Source organism: Pieris brassicae, chromosome 1 (genome assembly GCF_905147105.1).
Source record: "Pieris brassicae chromosome 1, ilPieBrab1.1, whole genome shotgun sequence".
Taxonomy (NCBI): domain Eukaryota; kingdom Metazoa; phylum Arthropoda; class Insecta; order Lepidoptera; family Pieridae; genus Pieris; species Pieris brassicae.
The window spans coordinates 2536172-2552567 of record NC_059665.1 but is presented as its reverse complement, the minus strand read 5'-3'; the positions used below and the strand labels follow the sequence as shown (position 1 = coordinate 2552567).

The 16396-nt window shown below is 33.2% G+C and overlaps 3 protein-coding genes across 3 annotated transcripts in view; 2 read left to right on the top strand and 1 right to left on the bottom strand.

The window, feature by feature from the left end:
- LOC123714008 (tubby-related protein 4) overlaps positions 1–12370 on the top strand; it is a 28552-nt gene extending 16182 nt beyond the window's left edge. Inside the window, exons 6-15 of the mRNA XM_045667998.1 lie at positions 1022–1122; positions 3079–3303; positions 4132–4348; positions 4721–4879; positions 5042–5163; positions 5887–7552; positions 8145–8337; positions 9293–9443; positions 9703–9882; positions 10453–12370. Of these exons, the coding sequence (XP_045523954.1) occupies positions 1022–1122; positions 3079–3303; positions 4132–4348; positions 4721–4879; positions 5042–5163; positions 5887–7552; positions 8145–8337; positions 9293–9443; positions 9703–9882; positions 10453–10569 (3131 nt within the window). The 3' untranslated portion in view covers positions 10570–12370. The remainder of the gene's footprint in view (positions 1–1021; positions 1123–3078; positions 3304–4131; positions 4349–4720; positions 4880–5041; positions 5164–5886; positions 7553–8144; positions 8338–9292; positions 9444–9702; positions 9883–10452) is intronic.
- A 525-nt stretch (positions 12371–12895) lies between these two features.
- On the bottom strand, positions 12896–14770 carry LOC123708879 (RWD domain-containing protein 1). The gene is made up of 6 exons (XM_045659851.1): positions 14586–14770; positions 14164–14366; positions 13941–14084; positions 13490–13676; positions 13076–13230; positions 12896–12960 (listed from the first exon to the last, which is right to left on the bottom strand). Exons 1-5 carry the CDS (start codon positions 14653–14655, stop codon positions 13118–13120), a joined length of 717 nt encoding a protein of 238 aa, XP_045515807.1. The 5' UTR covers positions 14656–14770; the 3' UTR covers positions 12896–12960; positions 13076–13117.
- A 90-nt stretch (positions 14771–14860) lies between these two features.
- On the top strand, positions 14861–16076 carry LOC123716495 (BRISC and BRCA1-A complex member 1-like). Its single transcript, XM_045672300.1, has 2 exons — positions 14861–15039; positions 15112–16076. The coding sequence occupies exons 1-2, from the start codon at positions 14993–14995 to the stop codon at positions 15890–15892; spliced, it is 828 nt and encodes a 275-aa protein (XP_045528256.1). The 5' UTR covers positions 14861–14992; the 3' UTR covers positions 15893–16076.
- The last annotated feature ends 320 nt before the right edge of the window (positions 16077–16396 follow it).

Here is a 16396-nt window from a genome sequence, read left to right as displayed (position 1 = left end):
CACAACACTGATGTTATCTTCAGTAGTCGCTGTTAAAGGACGCCCTCACGCGGATCATCATTGAGATTGCTCCTCGCTTAAACTCGTTAAACCAATTCTAAATAGTGGCATGACATGGGGCTTCATTAAGAAATGCTAATCGCAGCCTATCATAGCTTTGTTGTAGAGTAAGCCTACAACGAAAGTCATTATAAATCATTTACCGAAAATTTTCTCGCGTTCATTTTCTAGTGTATCAAGCGTTAAAGATTTGCCGCCAATTCACAAAAACAAATGACAAATGATTGCAATATACTACATTAGGTTATCAAAGTGTTCTAAAATTGAAATCAAAAAAAAATATTCATTAGCAATGTTTCTAACTGGCCAGTTCTAAACATTTTCAGTGTTACCCCCGTAGTTTGACACAACAAGGCAATTCATGTATATAAAAAATATTAAAAGATACATTCCTAACTATACCAAAGAGCAATAAGAAAGATCACATTCATTAATTGAATTTGAAGTTACAAAGAGGCTTAAATTAGGTTAGTTTGATTTATGGGCACTTATTTCATGAATAGAGGCAGTTCGCTTGAAAATGTCATACAATTTACGACGTTGGTACTGGCTTTACGATCGACTCTATTATACCTTTCTAGTTTCTAGGATACACCGTATCCATTTTATATGCTTGTATATTATTGTGAATTGAATTACCTAAATGTTTTACGATGACGTTTCAGAACTTATACTTTGTAAATAATTATTAGCTAATACTTATAGGTTATTTATTTATAAGGTAACATGACAGACACATCACAAATACAATATATATAAAAAGTACATATAAATAAGCTATTTTATAATAATAGATAATTCTCGTGGTTTTTATGGTTGCGTTCATTCAATTTTATCAAACCAGAGGTTAGAAAAAACAATATTAACTTTTTATTCGAAAGAAAAAATATCATCGAATCAAATGCAGAAATATGCTGTTTGGGGGTAAGTGTCTCGATTTTAATTTATAATTGTTTTACAGAATGCGGCGAAGCAGAAGACACACCGCCTTTCAAAAATATTTTAAAGTTCTACTCAGACACAGGGACTCTTATCTACACAGTACCCATACCTTACACACAGGTAAATACATACAAAATGTATAGTTTTAAGTGTTACGAACGTATATGCTCCTTAAAACGTAGTATCGTTTATGTAAATGTTATGAGAGAACTTTAAAGTGACTATAATAGAGCTTTAAAAACATTATTGTGTAGTAATATCTGTGGGGTAGTTGTGAAGGCATGGTCGAAGGAAAATGGTCACTAAAGTAGGCGTAGTTAATGTCTTTAGTCCCACGGGGGAGATCCGGGACTGTTATTGTGTTTACTGCGTCCTAAGTAAATTATGTATTTCACATTTCTCTCTGTAATTGAAGCGAGTTTATTTATTACAAGTACGATAGTAGGGTGGAAAGTAATGGTTTAAATGTTAAACTTCTAAAAAGTCTACTTAGGGTTTATAGTCGACCTAAGGTTCTTCAAGAAAAGAGCATATCAATTATTAAATGCCAGCTAAGCACTCGCGAGCTCTCTGGAATTGAGCCCGTTCTCCCCGGTTCTTTATAAATATTTAATCATATAAAATATTTTTTTTACAGTCGTGTTTGATGCCATTAATAGAATACAACCGCACCAAATATTGTAATATACTCAAAATTTATTAATGAATGTATTATATCCAACATATAAATATAGTATTTTCAATAAATAGATATAGAATTATAATAATAGATATACTTATAACTGGGTGAAAAGTTACCTTGAAAATGGAATTAAATATGTGGATATAACAAAGATTTGTAAACTAGAACAAAAAACCTATAGATCCAATTTTAAGAAAAATGAGTACGGAACAGTTCAAGGCAGTATTTTGGTCCCAGTACTTTTTGTAACATGCAATAATGACCTCCCAGATGCTATACACCAGAACTGTATACTATTTGCTGATGATAGTAACACTTATAATAAAAAGTAAAAACAAACAAGATTAAAAAAAAAACAACTTAATTAAATCTCTAGACGACGCCATCAACTGGATGAATTCAAATAATCTACAAATAAACATGACCAAAACTAACATAATCCATTTTCAGACCTACAACTCAAAAACACAAATAGACAAATACAAAAACAATAAACTAGAAATAATGATCGCAGTTTTAGGTATAACGCTAGATAAATTTTGTAGTTGGAAAGTTTGAAATTGAATTGAAAAGTTACATAACAAAATAGACAGTTTCCTTTTTGTGTTAAAACGACTAAGGGAAACTGTTAACCATGATACGGTATTGGCTGCTTATCATGCATATGTTTCATCTATGCTTAGTTATGGAATTATAGTTTGGGGAAATTCGGTCGAAGTAAATAAGGTATTTAATGCTCAAAAGAAATGTATTAGAGCAATTTGTGGAGCGAACTGTCTTGATAGTTCCGTACCTTTATTTAAGAAGCTCAAAATTTTATCACTTCCCCGTATTTATATTTTTGAAATCACCTTATTCGTGCACAGAAACATACATATTTTTATGTCGAATGTAGAAGTCGACGTAAGAAGTAGACATTGGGGGAAATTCGCTGTGCCAAAAATCTATCTGGAACTGTTTAGGAAAAACACCTTTTATATGACAATTAAGGGTTACAATAATTTACCAAAAGAATTAAAAGATCTTCCGACTAGAGTCATTAAAAATCGACAAATTTTTCAATAAATGATTATTTGCGTGAGACACTGTAGTTGATATAAATTTAATAACGTTTGATATTATATGTACCATACAAATAATATAAGTATTGACTAATTCATATGACCAATAATGTAAAATGTAAAGCTCCATTAAAGGCAAATTTGCGCGCACACGTTTACACATTTTTGTACCATATTCTTGCAATAAATTATTATTATTAGTAGGAATAATTGAATTTTGATAAATATTATAGTTTTCTTATTAAAAATATACTCAAAATAAATTTCGATATGCTATCGATTGTAATATACAACACAATTCAGTAAACGAATTACCCGCATGAAATTTCTAAGGCGCGAGTGACATCGCTCACATGGGGTCATGCAGCACGGCGTCTATTCGTAAGTGCGGGGGGGGCGGTTTGCACTGCGCGGGTATGGCGAGTTGTGGCACCGCTTCAACTCCTTGCAAGAGTTCGTGCTGCTGCAGCTTTGAGGCATCCAAGACTGGCTGCAAAACTCCCATTGCCTCCAAGACTTCAACCCGCATTGGCTAGCCTCTTCGCACACACTATTCGGGTAACAATTTATTAATTTTGGCGAGGTATGTTAGTTATTTTTGTGCTTACCGTACTAGTTTTTGGTGATTTCTATATGTATCTTATTTTGTAAGTAATGTTACGTTGTCATTACAAGATGTTTATTTGCATTAAAGTTACGAATTCAAAGCCGAGAATTATAGGAAGATTTGTTCTGTATATAAAAACAAAAATACGATTTTATTGTTCCTTCTTAAAGGCCCATTTATATGGAGAGAGTTTAAAAAAGTTTCTTCGTCTAAACATTCACACCTCTCGCTCTTCCACTTTGGAGAGAATTTCCTCGCAATGGAAAGTTAATTGTGTCCGTGTAAACAGAATTTCAAAAGCAATAATCGTATTTCGAGGTTTTGTGCCAGTTGCTGAGTGCAGTGCGTGAGGGTGTTTTAATTATATCTGCTCTTCTAAGACAAGAATTAATTAAACGGAAACGGAAAAAAGATAATAGGTTAATTTTCATTTTCCGTGTTCCACAAACAGTCGTAACTTGTATAAAGTTCAATGAACTTAATATTATCGGCAGCGCCAAATTTAAAGGATTTTTGTGTCATTTTCGTTGGACGTATCCAATTGTGGTCAGCTATAAATTAATTACTCAGGTTTTTCTTAATTACTAAGGATAATCGTACCTTCGAGACGAGAAACTCTGTACATCTAAATGGGCCTTAAATCTCTGTTTTATTTTGCTCATTGATACACTTCAGATATTATAAATCGTATGAAAATCGGCATGTTTTAAAAATGTTCTTTGGAAAAAATTTACATAGATTAAATTTTCATTAGTTTCATTCATTCATTCTTTTCTTAGTGTAACGTACCAGAAACAAGTGAGTTACGACGTTTTGTATCACGGCCGCCATCGGCTGGTGGTCGACTACATTGCACCATGTTGAGACATGATGATGAAGAGGCAGGTGCCTACACTTTGTATTTGGAACATTTAGGCGGTTTGGTGCCTTTGCTTAAAGGGCGACGAACAAGCAAGATTAGGCCGGAGTTTGTTATTTTTGATCCGCAAGCTGAAGGTGAGTTTTGAGTAACAACGACAAAATACATACATAAACAAATTTGATTGGTTTTTTAGAATTCCTAATTATAAATGAGGATAAAGCTGGAGGAGGCCATTACCCGCGAATCGGATATATAGGGTTAACAAAATAAATAAAATAATGTATAAAATGTAAACGGGCTTTATTATTATTAGTTATAAATTAACAACTGTTTTAATGATAGAAAATAAATAAATTATAAAATGAAACGTGTAAACAGTTATATCATTTTTAAGATTTTACTTCAGCCTTTCCTTAAAATTTAAAATAATGAATAACAAAGGTTACATGGAGATGTGTAATTGAAAAATGCTCTAATGGTTAGCAAAAATATGTTTACTTTTGCAGAGGGTACCATACCAGTAACCCGCGAATCGAGTAGTAGTAGTGCGGGTAGTTCATCAAGTGGCAGCGCGCCCTCCCCCCGCGCGCCCAACACGCCTCGCACTCGTCGCGCAAGACTCTCACAAGAGGACTCTTGTTCTTCTGATACTGAAAGGGAAGAGGGTATGTTAAGTTCTCGAACCGCAAGTTAATTAATATGCAATATCACATATTATTAACAAATGTCGTGGCGCTTTAACCCTTGATGGATATTATATATTGTTAATTGTAAATTTAGAGTATGTTATTAATTTATATTATTAAACATATGTAATGGAATAGCAGGTTGTTCGGGATCCCCACGTTTGCAGCGACGACGTCGTGCCCGTGAACGACGCAAATCTCGGAATTCAACTGATAAAGATGAAACTCCAGATGAACTTGCCTATATTGATTCATTGCCAGAGGTATTATAATCATTAGCATTAAGTTGCGCATTTTATAGAAGGTAGAAATTAAGGTAATAATCATATCAATATGGACTGTCAGTTAGCTAAGCACTATGTTTTTCAATGACTTTAACTTGGTCCTAGATAAAGTATGTAAAACAAGTGATGTATAAACTTACCACACTAAAAAAAAATGTGTGTGTGTCAGCTACGACGCACGATTGGAGTTTACTCCTTACGAACGATAATTATGATATATATATCGAATAGAAAAAAAGGGTAAATGAACGCATCTGCTAAAATGATAAGAGAAACAAACATATATCTGTAATTATTCGGATTATTTATATTACTTCAATAAAGCGTATTACATAATGTTACAAAACAATATAAATAATAACAATAATGATTGTGTTCAATTTATACAAATCCAATTTTAGAGAGAGAATGAGATGGAATCATTATTTTACACGTTCAATACTACAGATATATATGTTTGTCTCTTTATACGTAACGCCTCAACTTTTCGTGTTACACTTGATTTTACTCATCATAAAATTTCCGTGCCTTATAACTCAAATCGTTTCTTAAGGAGTTTTCTTTCTTAACTCCAAAAATATTGTCTTGTTGTTTTGATGTTTGACTTAAGTATTAAATGTTTAGCAGACTTAGACAAATTTTGGTTATAAAACGGGTTACAAAATTGTAGTAGAAAACTGTAAATTTTATTTTCTATTGCAGGATGTTCGATTAGTGGAGGTTACATCGAATATTTGGGGGACAAAGTTTAAAATGCACGGCCTCGCTAAAAACGTTCCCGCAAATCTAGGACAAGTCACTTACAAAACTTCTCTATTACATTTGCAGCCGCGGCAAATGACTTTAACGATTACGGAACTGAGGGATGACTATCCTGTTGGACCCGACCCTAATTTTAACCCCAACATATTCTCCGAGGACGAGGAAGATGTGTTTCAATCTAGTGACAATAATTCACCTACCCATTCGAATAATAATATTAGGAGAAAGTTCAACCCTTCAATTCTTAATGAACGAACTGGAAACCTGACAATAACGCAAGCGGATACGTCCAACAATAACACGCCGAACCCAGCCATAGCTAGGGCAGAATCATATGAAGAATTTCCTTTTATTGATACGAGTGATACTATGAATAACGTACCAGAGAATGTTTACGCAACGCCCATAAGGCATGCGCCTCAAGCTACTGAAAGAAGAGTGAACAACCCTACAACCTTGCCGAATAGACATGCTATATCTCCTTTAAGATGTGAAAGTTCTGTCCCTACTCTACAGTCTCCCAAAAACGCGGTAGCTCCAACCGATATTATTTTTGAAAGACCTTCCCCTCAGGCGGTAACTTGCGGCGGAAGAGGAGATTTCTATGGCGGTAGAACTGACTATAGTGTCAGAGGTGACAGCGTATCTCTTAAAGGGAATTTGTCTAATAATGAACACCAAAGTTTTAATTTAAACCTAAGCTTAGAACCTAGCAGACAAGTAACTATTAAGAAATGTGATAACCACATAACAGATAACTGTCTATCTAAAATTCGGAAAAACATTTGCAGTAGAGGCGAATCGGCGTCGTTTGAAATGAACACTAGAATATTAAAATCGCTATGTAATAAGAATTTTGAGCATGAAGTTCATCCAGATGCTATGTGTAAGAGGAATGAGACTTTGAAGAATTTGCAGAAAGGAGAAGATCTGAAATACATTGATGAGGAGACGCCAGTGGATACGATTAATAATATTACGGAAAAGCCAAGAGAAGAGAGAAGAGTTCAAAGGACCACCACAGTTGTTCCCATTAGTCCTGTCTGTGCAAATGTTCCAATGTACGATACTATGACACGAAGTTGTAGTGTCGGCTACTTAGACTTAGTGGACCCACAAGTTCTTCATGCTCAGGTTAGCCTATCTGCCTTAAGAGGGGAACCACCTCGCCGACTCATACTTGTTAATAACAAACGGCACAGAAGACCGAGAAGATACTTTAAGAACGACATGAAAGCTGTTGAAACAACAAAAATGACATTGAAAAAATGTGGGAAATCACGCAGCTTGGACTCCAGTGAACTATCAATTACCGCCGATAAGATCAAGAAAAAGAGCGATTTGAACTCAAAGGTAGAGGAATCGCATTCGAGCCGGTGCAATAGTGAAGACAATAGCGGAACAAGTACAGAGGAAGGGAAGAGCCGAAGGTCGCGAAGGGACTATCCGGTGTGCACAGTGTGTAGGCTCGTGTCTCCGTATGATAAGAGAGATGTGGAAACGGATACATATGTGTGCGTGGCGTGTAGTACTCGTGCTACGCCTGTTGCGCCGCCCGCTCCGCCGCCGCTTACCGACAGTGACTCCGATTACAGCAAGTATTATAGTTAGTAGTAGATGCTTTCTCACCCGCTTATTACTTCTTCGGGGGAGATGTGGTCCATACTGAGACCACCAGCTAGACGCACGTACGGGTTTACGCTAAAATGCAAAAAGTAGGTAATCACTTAAATCACGACAAGATTTGCACGAATTAGTGTAGGTTATCCTGCATTGTGCGCTCCAACCGCAAAGGCATGTCAAGCACAAATTAGAATTTAGCTGACTAGGCTTTATTTCGCTACCTTGCTCTCAAACAATCACAAAATAGTACAAAGAAAACAATTTCCGCTTTCCCTTGAATACAAAAAAACAATATTACTAAGTCCATATGATAGTTGAACGTAGTGTTTATATACTTACTTGTTTAGTAGTGAATGATAATTTATATCTGATTTACTGGAGTCATGCGAAAATAGTAAGAAAGTTTATCGTTTGTCTCAATCGCTCTTTGGCGACAAAACTACCACCATGCCAGTTTCTGCAACCCTCGAGGGTATTCTTAGTTCTAGAAGCTTAGCTAAAGGGATGGGATCTCGTCTTATTAAAAACTTTTTCATTTCTACGAAGGAGATTGCAAATTATATTATCTTTGACAGGTTCCTTAGAACAACTAGCGCTACGACTGTTGGCGTCCCGCGGCGGTCGAAACACCAGTTCAGGCGTGGTGCGTGAGAGTAGCTCCGCCCCAACTTCCCCTCGCCCCGCGCGTTCCGCCCCTGCGCCCGCTTCTGCTGCTTCGCCCGCTCCAAGGCAACGCAGACATAGATATTCATCTGCTTCTCCTATAAGGTAATACATATATAGTACATATATTTTAAATCGAATAAAATAAATATTACGACATAGGTACACATTCCGTAGTTGGTCACAAAGTTATTTTTAGGCACATTATTTTTAAATTTCGTATATGATTCTATAAAAAAATAATAACTATTTTTGAATGTTTAACTATTGTTTTAAAACAAGAAACAAACATTCCGTAATTTTTCACTATGGAGATGGATGGACATTGAAAGAAAACCGAATAGTTGTTATTGCGTTGCACCGCTGTGGGCACTCGGCGAGTACAATTTTGAAGTTGCTCAAAAATTTCATTATGTCGCTTAGGTTTGTGTACCGTACAATAAAGTCTCCAGTGTTGAGGACACGAAAATAACTGACTGGTCCGCAAGAGCACCAGTAGTAATGAAAGCTATCAAGGAGCAGATAGCAAGAAAGCCTGTCCGAAAAAATAAGTTGCAGATGGGTGTCAGTAGGAAAACAGTAAAAAAGATTCTAAGTGAAGTTTTTGGTCTACGAGCATACAAAAAGAAGATGATGGGCATTTACTTAATGTTAAAGCGATAATAAGGCTTAAGAGATCGCGGGTGTTGTTAAAGCGGTACGCGAAAAACCGACACCGTGATATCCTCTTTACGGACGAAAAAAATTTCGTAACCGAAAAATGGGACGGTGAATTTTTTTCCAACGCCGATAAAGAAGTTTCACTTCAAAAAGTTTTCCCTTAAAGTTATATTTTAAGCTAATATTTTTACACTTTTCAATGTTCAGTAACAACAAGGCAACAAAGACACTAGAGTTGTTGTCACAATGATCGTTTAAGAAAAGAGCGTAACAAATCAAAAAAGGCCGCCAATTGCCAATCTTCTGACACTGTGTGTTCATGGTCGGCTGGGCGGTATCAAAATGATAATATGTTGATAGTGCCGTTATTATGTACCTAATTATTTGAAATGCGTTTCAGGCAACTTTTGAATTCGCCGTTACTGAATCGCAGGCGAAACAAGAAACTATCAGAGAGTTCTGACGACGAGGTACCAAACGGTTACAATGAAATCAATAGCAAGAACTTCAGGGATTTAGAGAGTTTCCAAAAAGCACAATTAAGAAATAAGGTTTGTTAGATAACTTTATTCGAAGGACCGAATCATTTCCATGTCTTGGCCTTACCAAGAGGCATGGAGTTCAGAGTGATAAACAAGTATAGGTACCTTGTATGTTTTTAAGTGCTTTTTTTTATTCTTCTTCTTTTGGTACCTGTCCTTTACTGGTTAGCCATCAGTCTCACTAAGCGTGTCTTGTCTTGTAGGAGATGCAGGAACTCTTTCGCAGTCGCAATATATTACAATATTTATTGTAACTTACCAATTCTAGATAAAGCGTGCAGGTGGCAACATTCCCGCATCTACCGACCGCAGCGCACGTCGTCAGTTAGTGATGCACAATAAGGCTCCAATGTGGAATGAGAATAGTCAAGTGTACCAATTAGATTTTGGTGGCCGAGTCACGCAGGAATCAGCTAAGAATTTCCAAATTGAATACCATGGGAAACAGGTGAGATTTCGATGAATAAAAAGTTTCTGGTAGAACTCGTGTAAAGTGAGAAAGCGTAGGCGATAACGAACATAATTGAACTAGGTTAAATAATATAAATATTTTGAGTAGGACCACATACTATTCACATAAAAATACTACAGCAGAAATCCATTAAATCTTTATCAGATAGAATGTGAGAAAGCCTTAAATTGTGGTCTATTTGTTAATAACTATTTGTTACATGGTTAAAAAAAACAATTCAACAGATAAATATAACCTTAGAAAAGACCACACTTATACTTTATTTAATCCAGTATCAACTGGCCCATGACAAAATATTTAGAATTTTTATTCCTTTTATATTTATTTAGAGCTGGTGCTTTTCTCGCTCATTTAATAAGTACATATTATAATGCAGCGAGGAAATACTGCCAGCATAAAACATGCCATAAGGGCCTTTTTAAAATTGTTAAAAGTTTCTGTTAAATTTGTAATTATTATTACGTTAGATTAAGAATATTGCTAGTGTGTTATAGAGCACAGAGCAGTACATATTCCATAAAATAAAAAATAAAAATTACTCAACAGGTTATGCAATTTGGTCGTATCGACGGCAACGCATACACACTAGACTTTCAATATCCGTTCTCCGCATTACAAGCATTCGCCGTTGCGCTCGCAAATGTGACACAAAGACTCAAATGAGCACTCGCCATAACCTACAGCAAACGACTTAGGTCGTATGGTTTCTACAACCGCTGTGGGGCTTAACACGACAACTGATTCATCATGCTTAAAATTGTTTTTATACGTAGATTTAAATGCGCATCAAGAGCTATTGCTGATTGGTTTTCAAGACAATATTTCCAAAACGATATTTCTAATATTTTTAAGGCAGCATGGTCGATACTGGTTGCTTTAAAATATGAATTGGTTATATTTATATTTCTTCCAGTACGTAAAATTAAGTTTACAAAATACGTTCAACGTTACAATCTGAAAGCTTTATCCTCAATGTAGACTGTTGATGCCATTTTAATCTTTTGTGAAGCGAGACGGACTGAAATAGTAATAAAGTGCTATACATATTAAGTATACACACCATGGATATTTAAATGCTAGCTTAATTTGTATATAAACCGTTGTATTTACCCTCAAACGTGTAATATTTTAATTCTTGAATACTGTGTAAAGTGAGATGTGTGTTAACATTCTACTATTCCATTCCATATACCTACCAAATTAAAAGAAGTCTAATATTTCTGTGTAAGTGTCATAATATTCTGTGTAAGTGCGATAAAGCAATTTCCGTTATTTGTTACATGTTAATTATAACTTATTACACGTTAATTAACTAAATATAGTTAAAGATTATAAATTTTTGAGACTGCACGTTAAATAGTTTTTGTTAATTCAGTCTGGCATATTGTTATGGAGGGAAGGCGTGTGGGACCGCTTAATCATTACATAGTTTTTATGTGGTTGTCGTGTGTGTACCCTTCATGTTAGTATCTAGTAATAATTATACTTTCAATCCCATTACAAGATTCCGGCTATTTAGGTCAATTTAATTCCTTGTAACTTACGGAAGTTCTTGATTCCACTTGTAATTAGTACTTGAAAGGATTTGTGTCACGTAGCCGGGATGGACTTTTATAAGACTATCGAGATATTTTTACACGATAATAGCTAGTCCAATAAAATAAAATTGTCTATAGTTACATTACATTAGTATTAGAGTAGTTTTTTGTTTGTTATAAGAAATGGATATTTTTCTCTATATAGTTCTTTTTTAGTACTCAAGGCCTAGACATACAATTGATCTTATCCTTATTTTTCTTTTTGGAAGAAGTAGGGAGTAAAACTACAATTTATTAATTACAATTCCATGTTCGTTTTTCTTATCAAAAAGTTTATTTATGTAAAAAAAAGTAATCTCACCATCTATATAGCATGGACTATGACAATGCTAAGATTTAAAAGCACTATAAACTTAATTATTTAACATACAAATTCGTAATTCTTAGCAAATCTCTTCCAATATGACTTTACCGTGCTGTAAGCATACATATTTTAATAATTATTGTAGCAGATTTATTGTGTTACTTTTAATGGCTCTTTTACTTTGGACATATGAATGACATTTAAATAACTTATATTGTTTTAAAGTATTTTAAACCTACAAAGGATACAGAATAAACATATGTATGTATGCACAGTTACAGCGTATAGCGAAACATGGTATTTCTGACATGTCTATCAACTTCGCATTGCCCTAGGGCAATGCTGAGGCAATAGATTATAGATATTTCTAACGGATAGCATAAACTACATTAAAAATCTCAATTTAACACACTATATATTTTTTAATTGATTGCAAGAGTAAATCAACCGAACACTAGAATAAATATCATTTTTGTTGAAGGAACTTTAGTTGAACTTATTTATTTAATTTCCATATATACAATTAATACTTTACAGCCTTTTTTAAAAATAAATAATGTTTTTTATGTCAATAAACAAAATATTTAAACATTGTGTGAAATAGCATGTAAAACTTAAGTTTTTGTTACTTCACTGCAAATTATAAAACATATTTTCGAAAATGGTGATGGATACTTTTCAAATCACCTTAAAATAATATTAAATTACATTACTTATCACACTTTATCTAATTTATTTTTAGCACATATTTTAAAGTACTCGCAATGGACTGTTAATTCCTAACTGCTATTAATTTTATTATCTTTGAAAGTGCAATAGTAATTTTATTATTATTATATTTTAATGTTTTTAATACATATCTCCTGTTAGTTAATTAGGTATTCTAAGAATGTTTATTTCTTGGTTTGAAGACTGCACTTTGTAAATAAGATTAATTTCTTTAACTGTTAGGTTATCATAGTGTATCTGTTAATTTTTTTGCTGTTATTGAATATGGATGTATTAAGTTTCAATGCTTTTTAATTGAATAGAATTGATGTTTTCTTGTAGTTTCTGAGAAAGTGTAAATAAAAAGCTAAAATTTATAATACACAATTTTATTAAAACTACCCTCCATGATGCAATAAAGGCTTAGAGAATTGAAGTGTCGACCTGCATAAAACAATATATAATTTATATTTTAAAATTTGTTGTGATGGTCTAATTGATGATGAATGATGTCTTTAGTTTTAAATAAGATATACAGACATTTAAAATGCATACTTACAATTGTTATAGGACTTATTTACAACTGAACAAAAATTATAAGCTAATCGCTTTCACTGTCACTTTGACCAGGAATGTAATCTTCATCATCTTCATCTGATATATCTAGGTCATCTAGGTCTTGGAACAATGATTCATCAACTTTCACTGCATCACCTGCAAGTTATTAAAACAACCAATTCTTATTAGGAGGAGTTTGTTTACTTGGTATTCAGTTGCAAAATTATAAGGCAAAGCAAGGTATTCAGAATGTCTGTTGGGAATAGCTGCATAAATCTTATATGCAGCAATCAAGTATACAACTAGTAACTTAAATTAAGGCCTAAAAGTACTGGTAATGGCTAAAGTATTATTTTACTAGTTATTGGTTTATTTTTATGTTAGTGAATAACTATTATATATTAGATGAACTTACCATCATCTAGGAATTTCAAATCGGATTCATTGAGGGTTGTATCTCTAAGGAAGAGTTCTCTTCCTGTGAGTTTTGTCTTGTCTTTCGATTCTTTTTCCCTTTTTGCTGGTATACCCATGTCTATCTCAAACTGTTTTCTCCAAGCTAAGAATGATTCAACTGTTACTCTCGTGCCCTCAAATCGTTTCTGTAAAGATATATGACAGAGTATATCAATATCAATAATTTCTTAATTAGAAGTAGAAGTTTTGAAAATGTAAAATAATTTTGTTTGAAAATTGAAGTCTATTACAGTAAAATTGCCTTAACATGATCATATATTATATAGGTAAATGGGTTCTTTAATAATATACCTTTAACCAAGTTCCTATGAAATCAATTTCAGCAGAGTTTAAATTATCTCTATATTGTGTACTACAAAAATGCTAGCTTATCAATTTAGAAAATTTACCAATTCAGCCGCTTCATCAGCCCTCTTTTTAGCAAGAATCTGTTCTTCCCTCTGCTTTTTAATAAAGTCCCACTTTTCATTTAGCCACTCCTGTCCTGCAGATACTAATGTGAAAACCATTACCATGCCAAGATTTTCTTTACCCTTAAAAATAAATAGGTGTATAAAAAAAATAATGCAATACTAAGTATAAGCCAAATGCTTAATTAAGGAACATTTATACCTGCTCCATCACATGCTTTAGTATTTCATTTTTGTCAACTGCATCTTCAAAATTTTCTTCATTTGTAACTTCAACAATAGGGAGCTCTTCTGGATACTTAGGAGTGTAAGTAAAAACTAAGTGGCATGCCAAACCATCACCATCATCAAATGCTTCTGATTTAATTGGAATACTAAACTTATGATAAGGCTTATTCTGCAACGCTGTAATTTAAAAAAATGCTAATTTACGAGAAACCATATACATTTATTTTAGTAACATATCATTGATATCTTTCAAATAAAACTTTTAGATAGTTAGCATTCAAAAGCTATGTTAGCTAGATACCAAAGGGCGATCATATATCGATGCGAATAATACAACTAATTGAAGAATTATTTATTTATTACTATAATCAAGACGGCTTCGAAATATTTACTTACTTTGCATATCACCATAATATATAGAATCTAAGGCTTCTATCTCACTGGTTTGCTCGTACTGATAATCCATTTTATTTTTCTTACTATTTAACAAACAATAACAGTAAGGTTTAGTTTCATTAAAAACAATATTAAATATAAATCTAATACGCGAATTCTAGGTTCACATGTGTGAGACTTCAAAAAACAGCAAATTTGTGTTACTGTCAAACCACCTAGTTAGTTGTAGTCTAGCTCTATATCAATGTATTCATTTGTATTCTGTGGTTTTCTTGTATAGTTTAATATTTTCGTGTCTGTTTATTGTTAATGTGTACCAAAAAAATATTTTTTTATAAAATAACACATGAAACAATATTAATGGCATTGATTATTAGTAAGGATACTGTTTTTACGCTATAATAAATATGGGTTCATCAGATCCTATGAGTTTTAATGTTATTAACGAAATAAGGTATGTACTTTCAGGACCGGAGTTTTAATTAGATTAGATTTTTTAAAACGACTAAAGAACCATCTATTACAGAGAACAGAGTTCACCCAGAAATGCAGATGACTATCCAGGACTACGTGAACAAGCAATGGCTAACTTACAGAAACCAATTCTACCAAATATAAATGTTCCTGAAAGAATTATTGTCTGCCTTGATGTCTGTTGTGATAATCAGAATTCATTGTATCGCCTAGGTGATGGAACTACATTTTCACCTCTAAACATGCTAAAAAGAGTTCTAGATTTTTTTATCCATTCAAAGCATACCATAAATAAAAGAACTGAATTTGCATTAATAATTTTGAAGGATGCAAGTGCTTTTTTGGTTCACAATTTCACTAATAATATAAGAGATATCATTCATACAATTGATTTTGTCAATGCTGAGGAATCTGTGTCAGAAACATTTGATTTTAAACATGTTTTTGATATTATTAAACAGGAAGTAGAAATACCTGAGTATAAACAATCAGAATGTATGATTCCTCCTCCATATATTGTGAGAATGGTTGTTTTGTATGCTCGTTCTAAATGTGTACCCTTTATAGCACAAGATGATTCTTATTTGACCTTCTTAAAAATTCAAATGTATTTTTATATAGATATTCTCTTTGCCCATGAAGATGAATGTAATCTATTTAAATGTGAAGAAATATATGATTCACTGCAGAATTTAGATAATGGATATTCTTATGTCTTTGAGGTATCTAGGAATGCTGCCAAAATCCATGAAAGTATTGCAAAGTTATTAGCACACCCCTTGCAAAGGTTATTACAAAAAAATACAGACTATGGTTTTGGTACAAGATGTTAATTCTAGATTTAAAAAAAATCTCTGTCTAAGCTACATATGTATTGTGAAGTTAGTAATTAAATACATTATGTAAAGAACCAATTTGTTCTCTCGAACTCTCTTGTTTCCATTAACTATGATTACTGTACTGATGAAAAATTCTGAAAGAATGATTAAGAAATCAGATATACAAATCATCTTTTATTTAAAACTCAAAACTTAATCAAACTATACATGGTCGTAAATAATAAAAAATAAAAGTAACCTGTAAATAAACCATACAAAATATACTATTTACATTGATTTGTTTGACAAAAATACCAATTGTGATGTAGACACAATATGAAAGGGTGCATTGTATTTAAAATTTAACTTTTATAAAAATCAAATGTAGTCTTGATATTTAAGAGAATCATTTGATCCCTGTAGGTTTTCTACAGTCTATGTTGCAAACACCAAAATAAGTACCACCTTTAAAAACAGATAAATGATCATAGGTACTTTAACACATAGTTTAATAGTTAT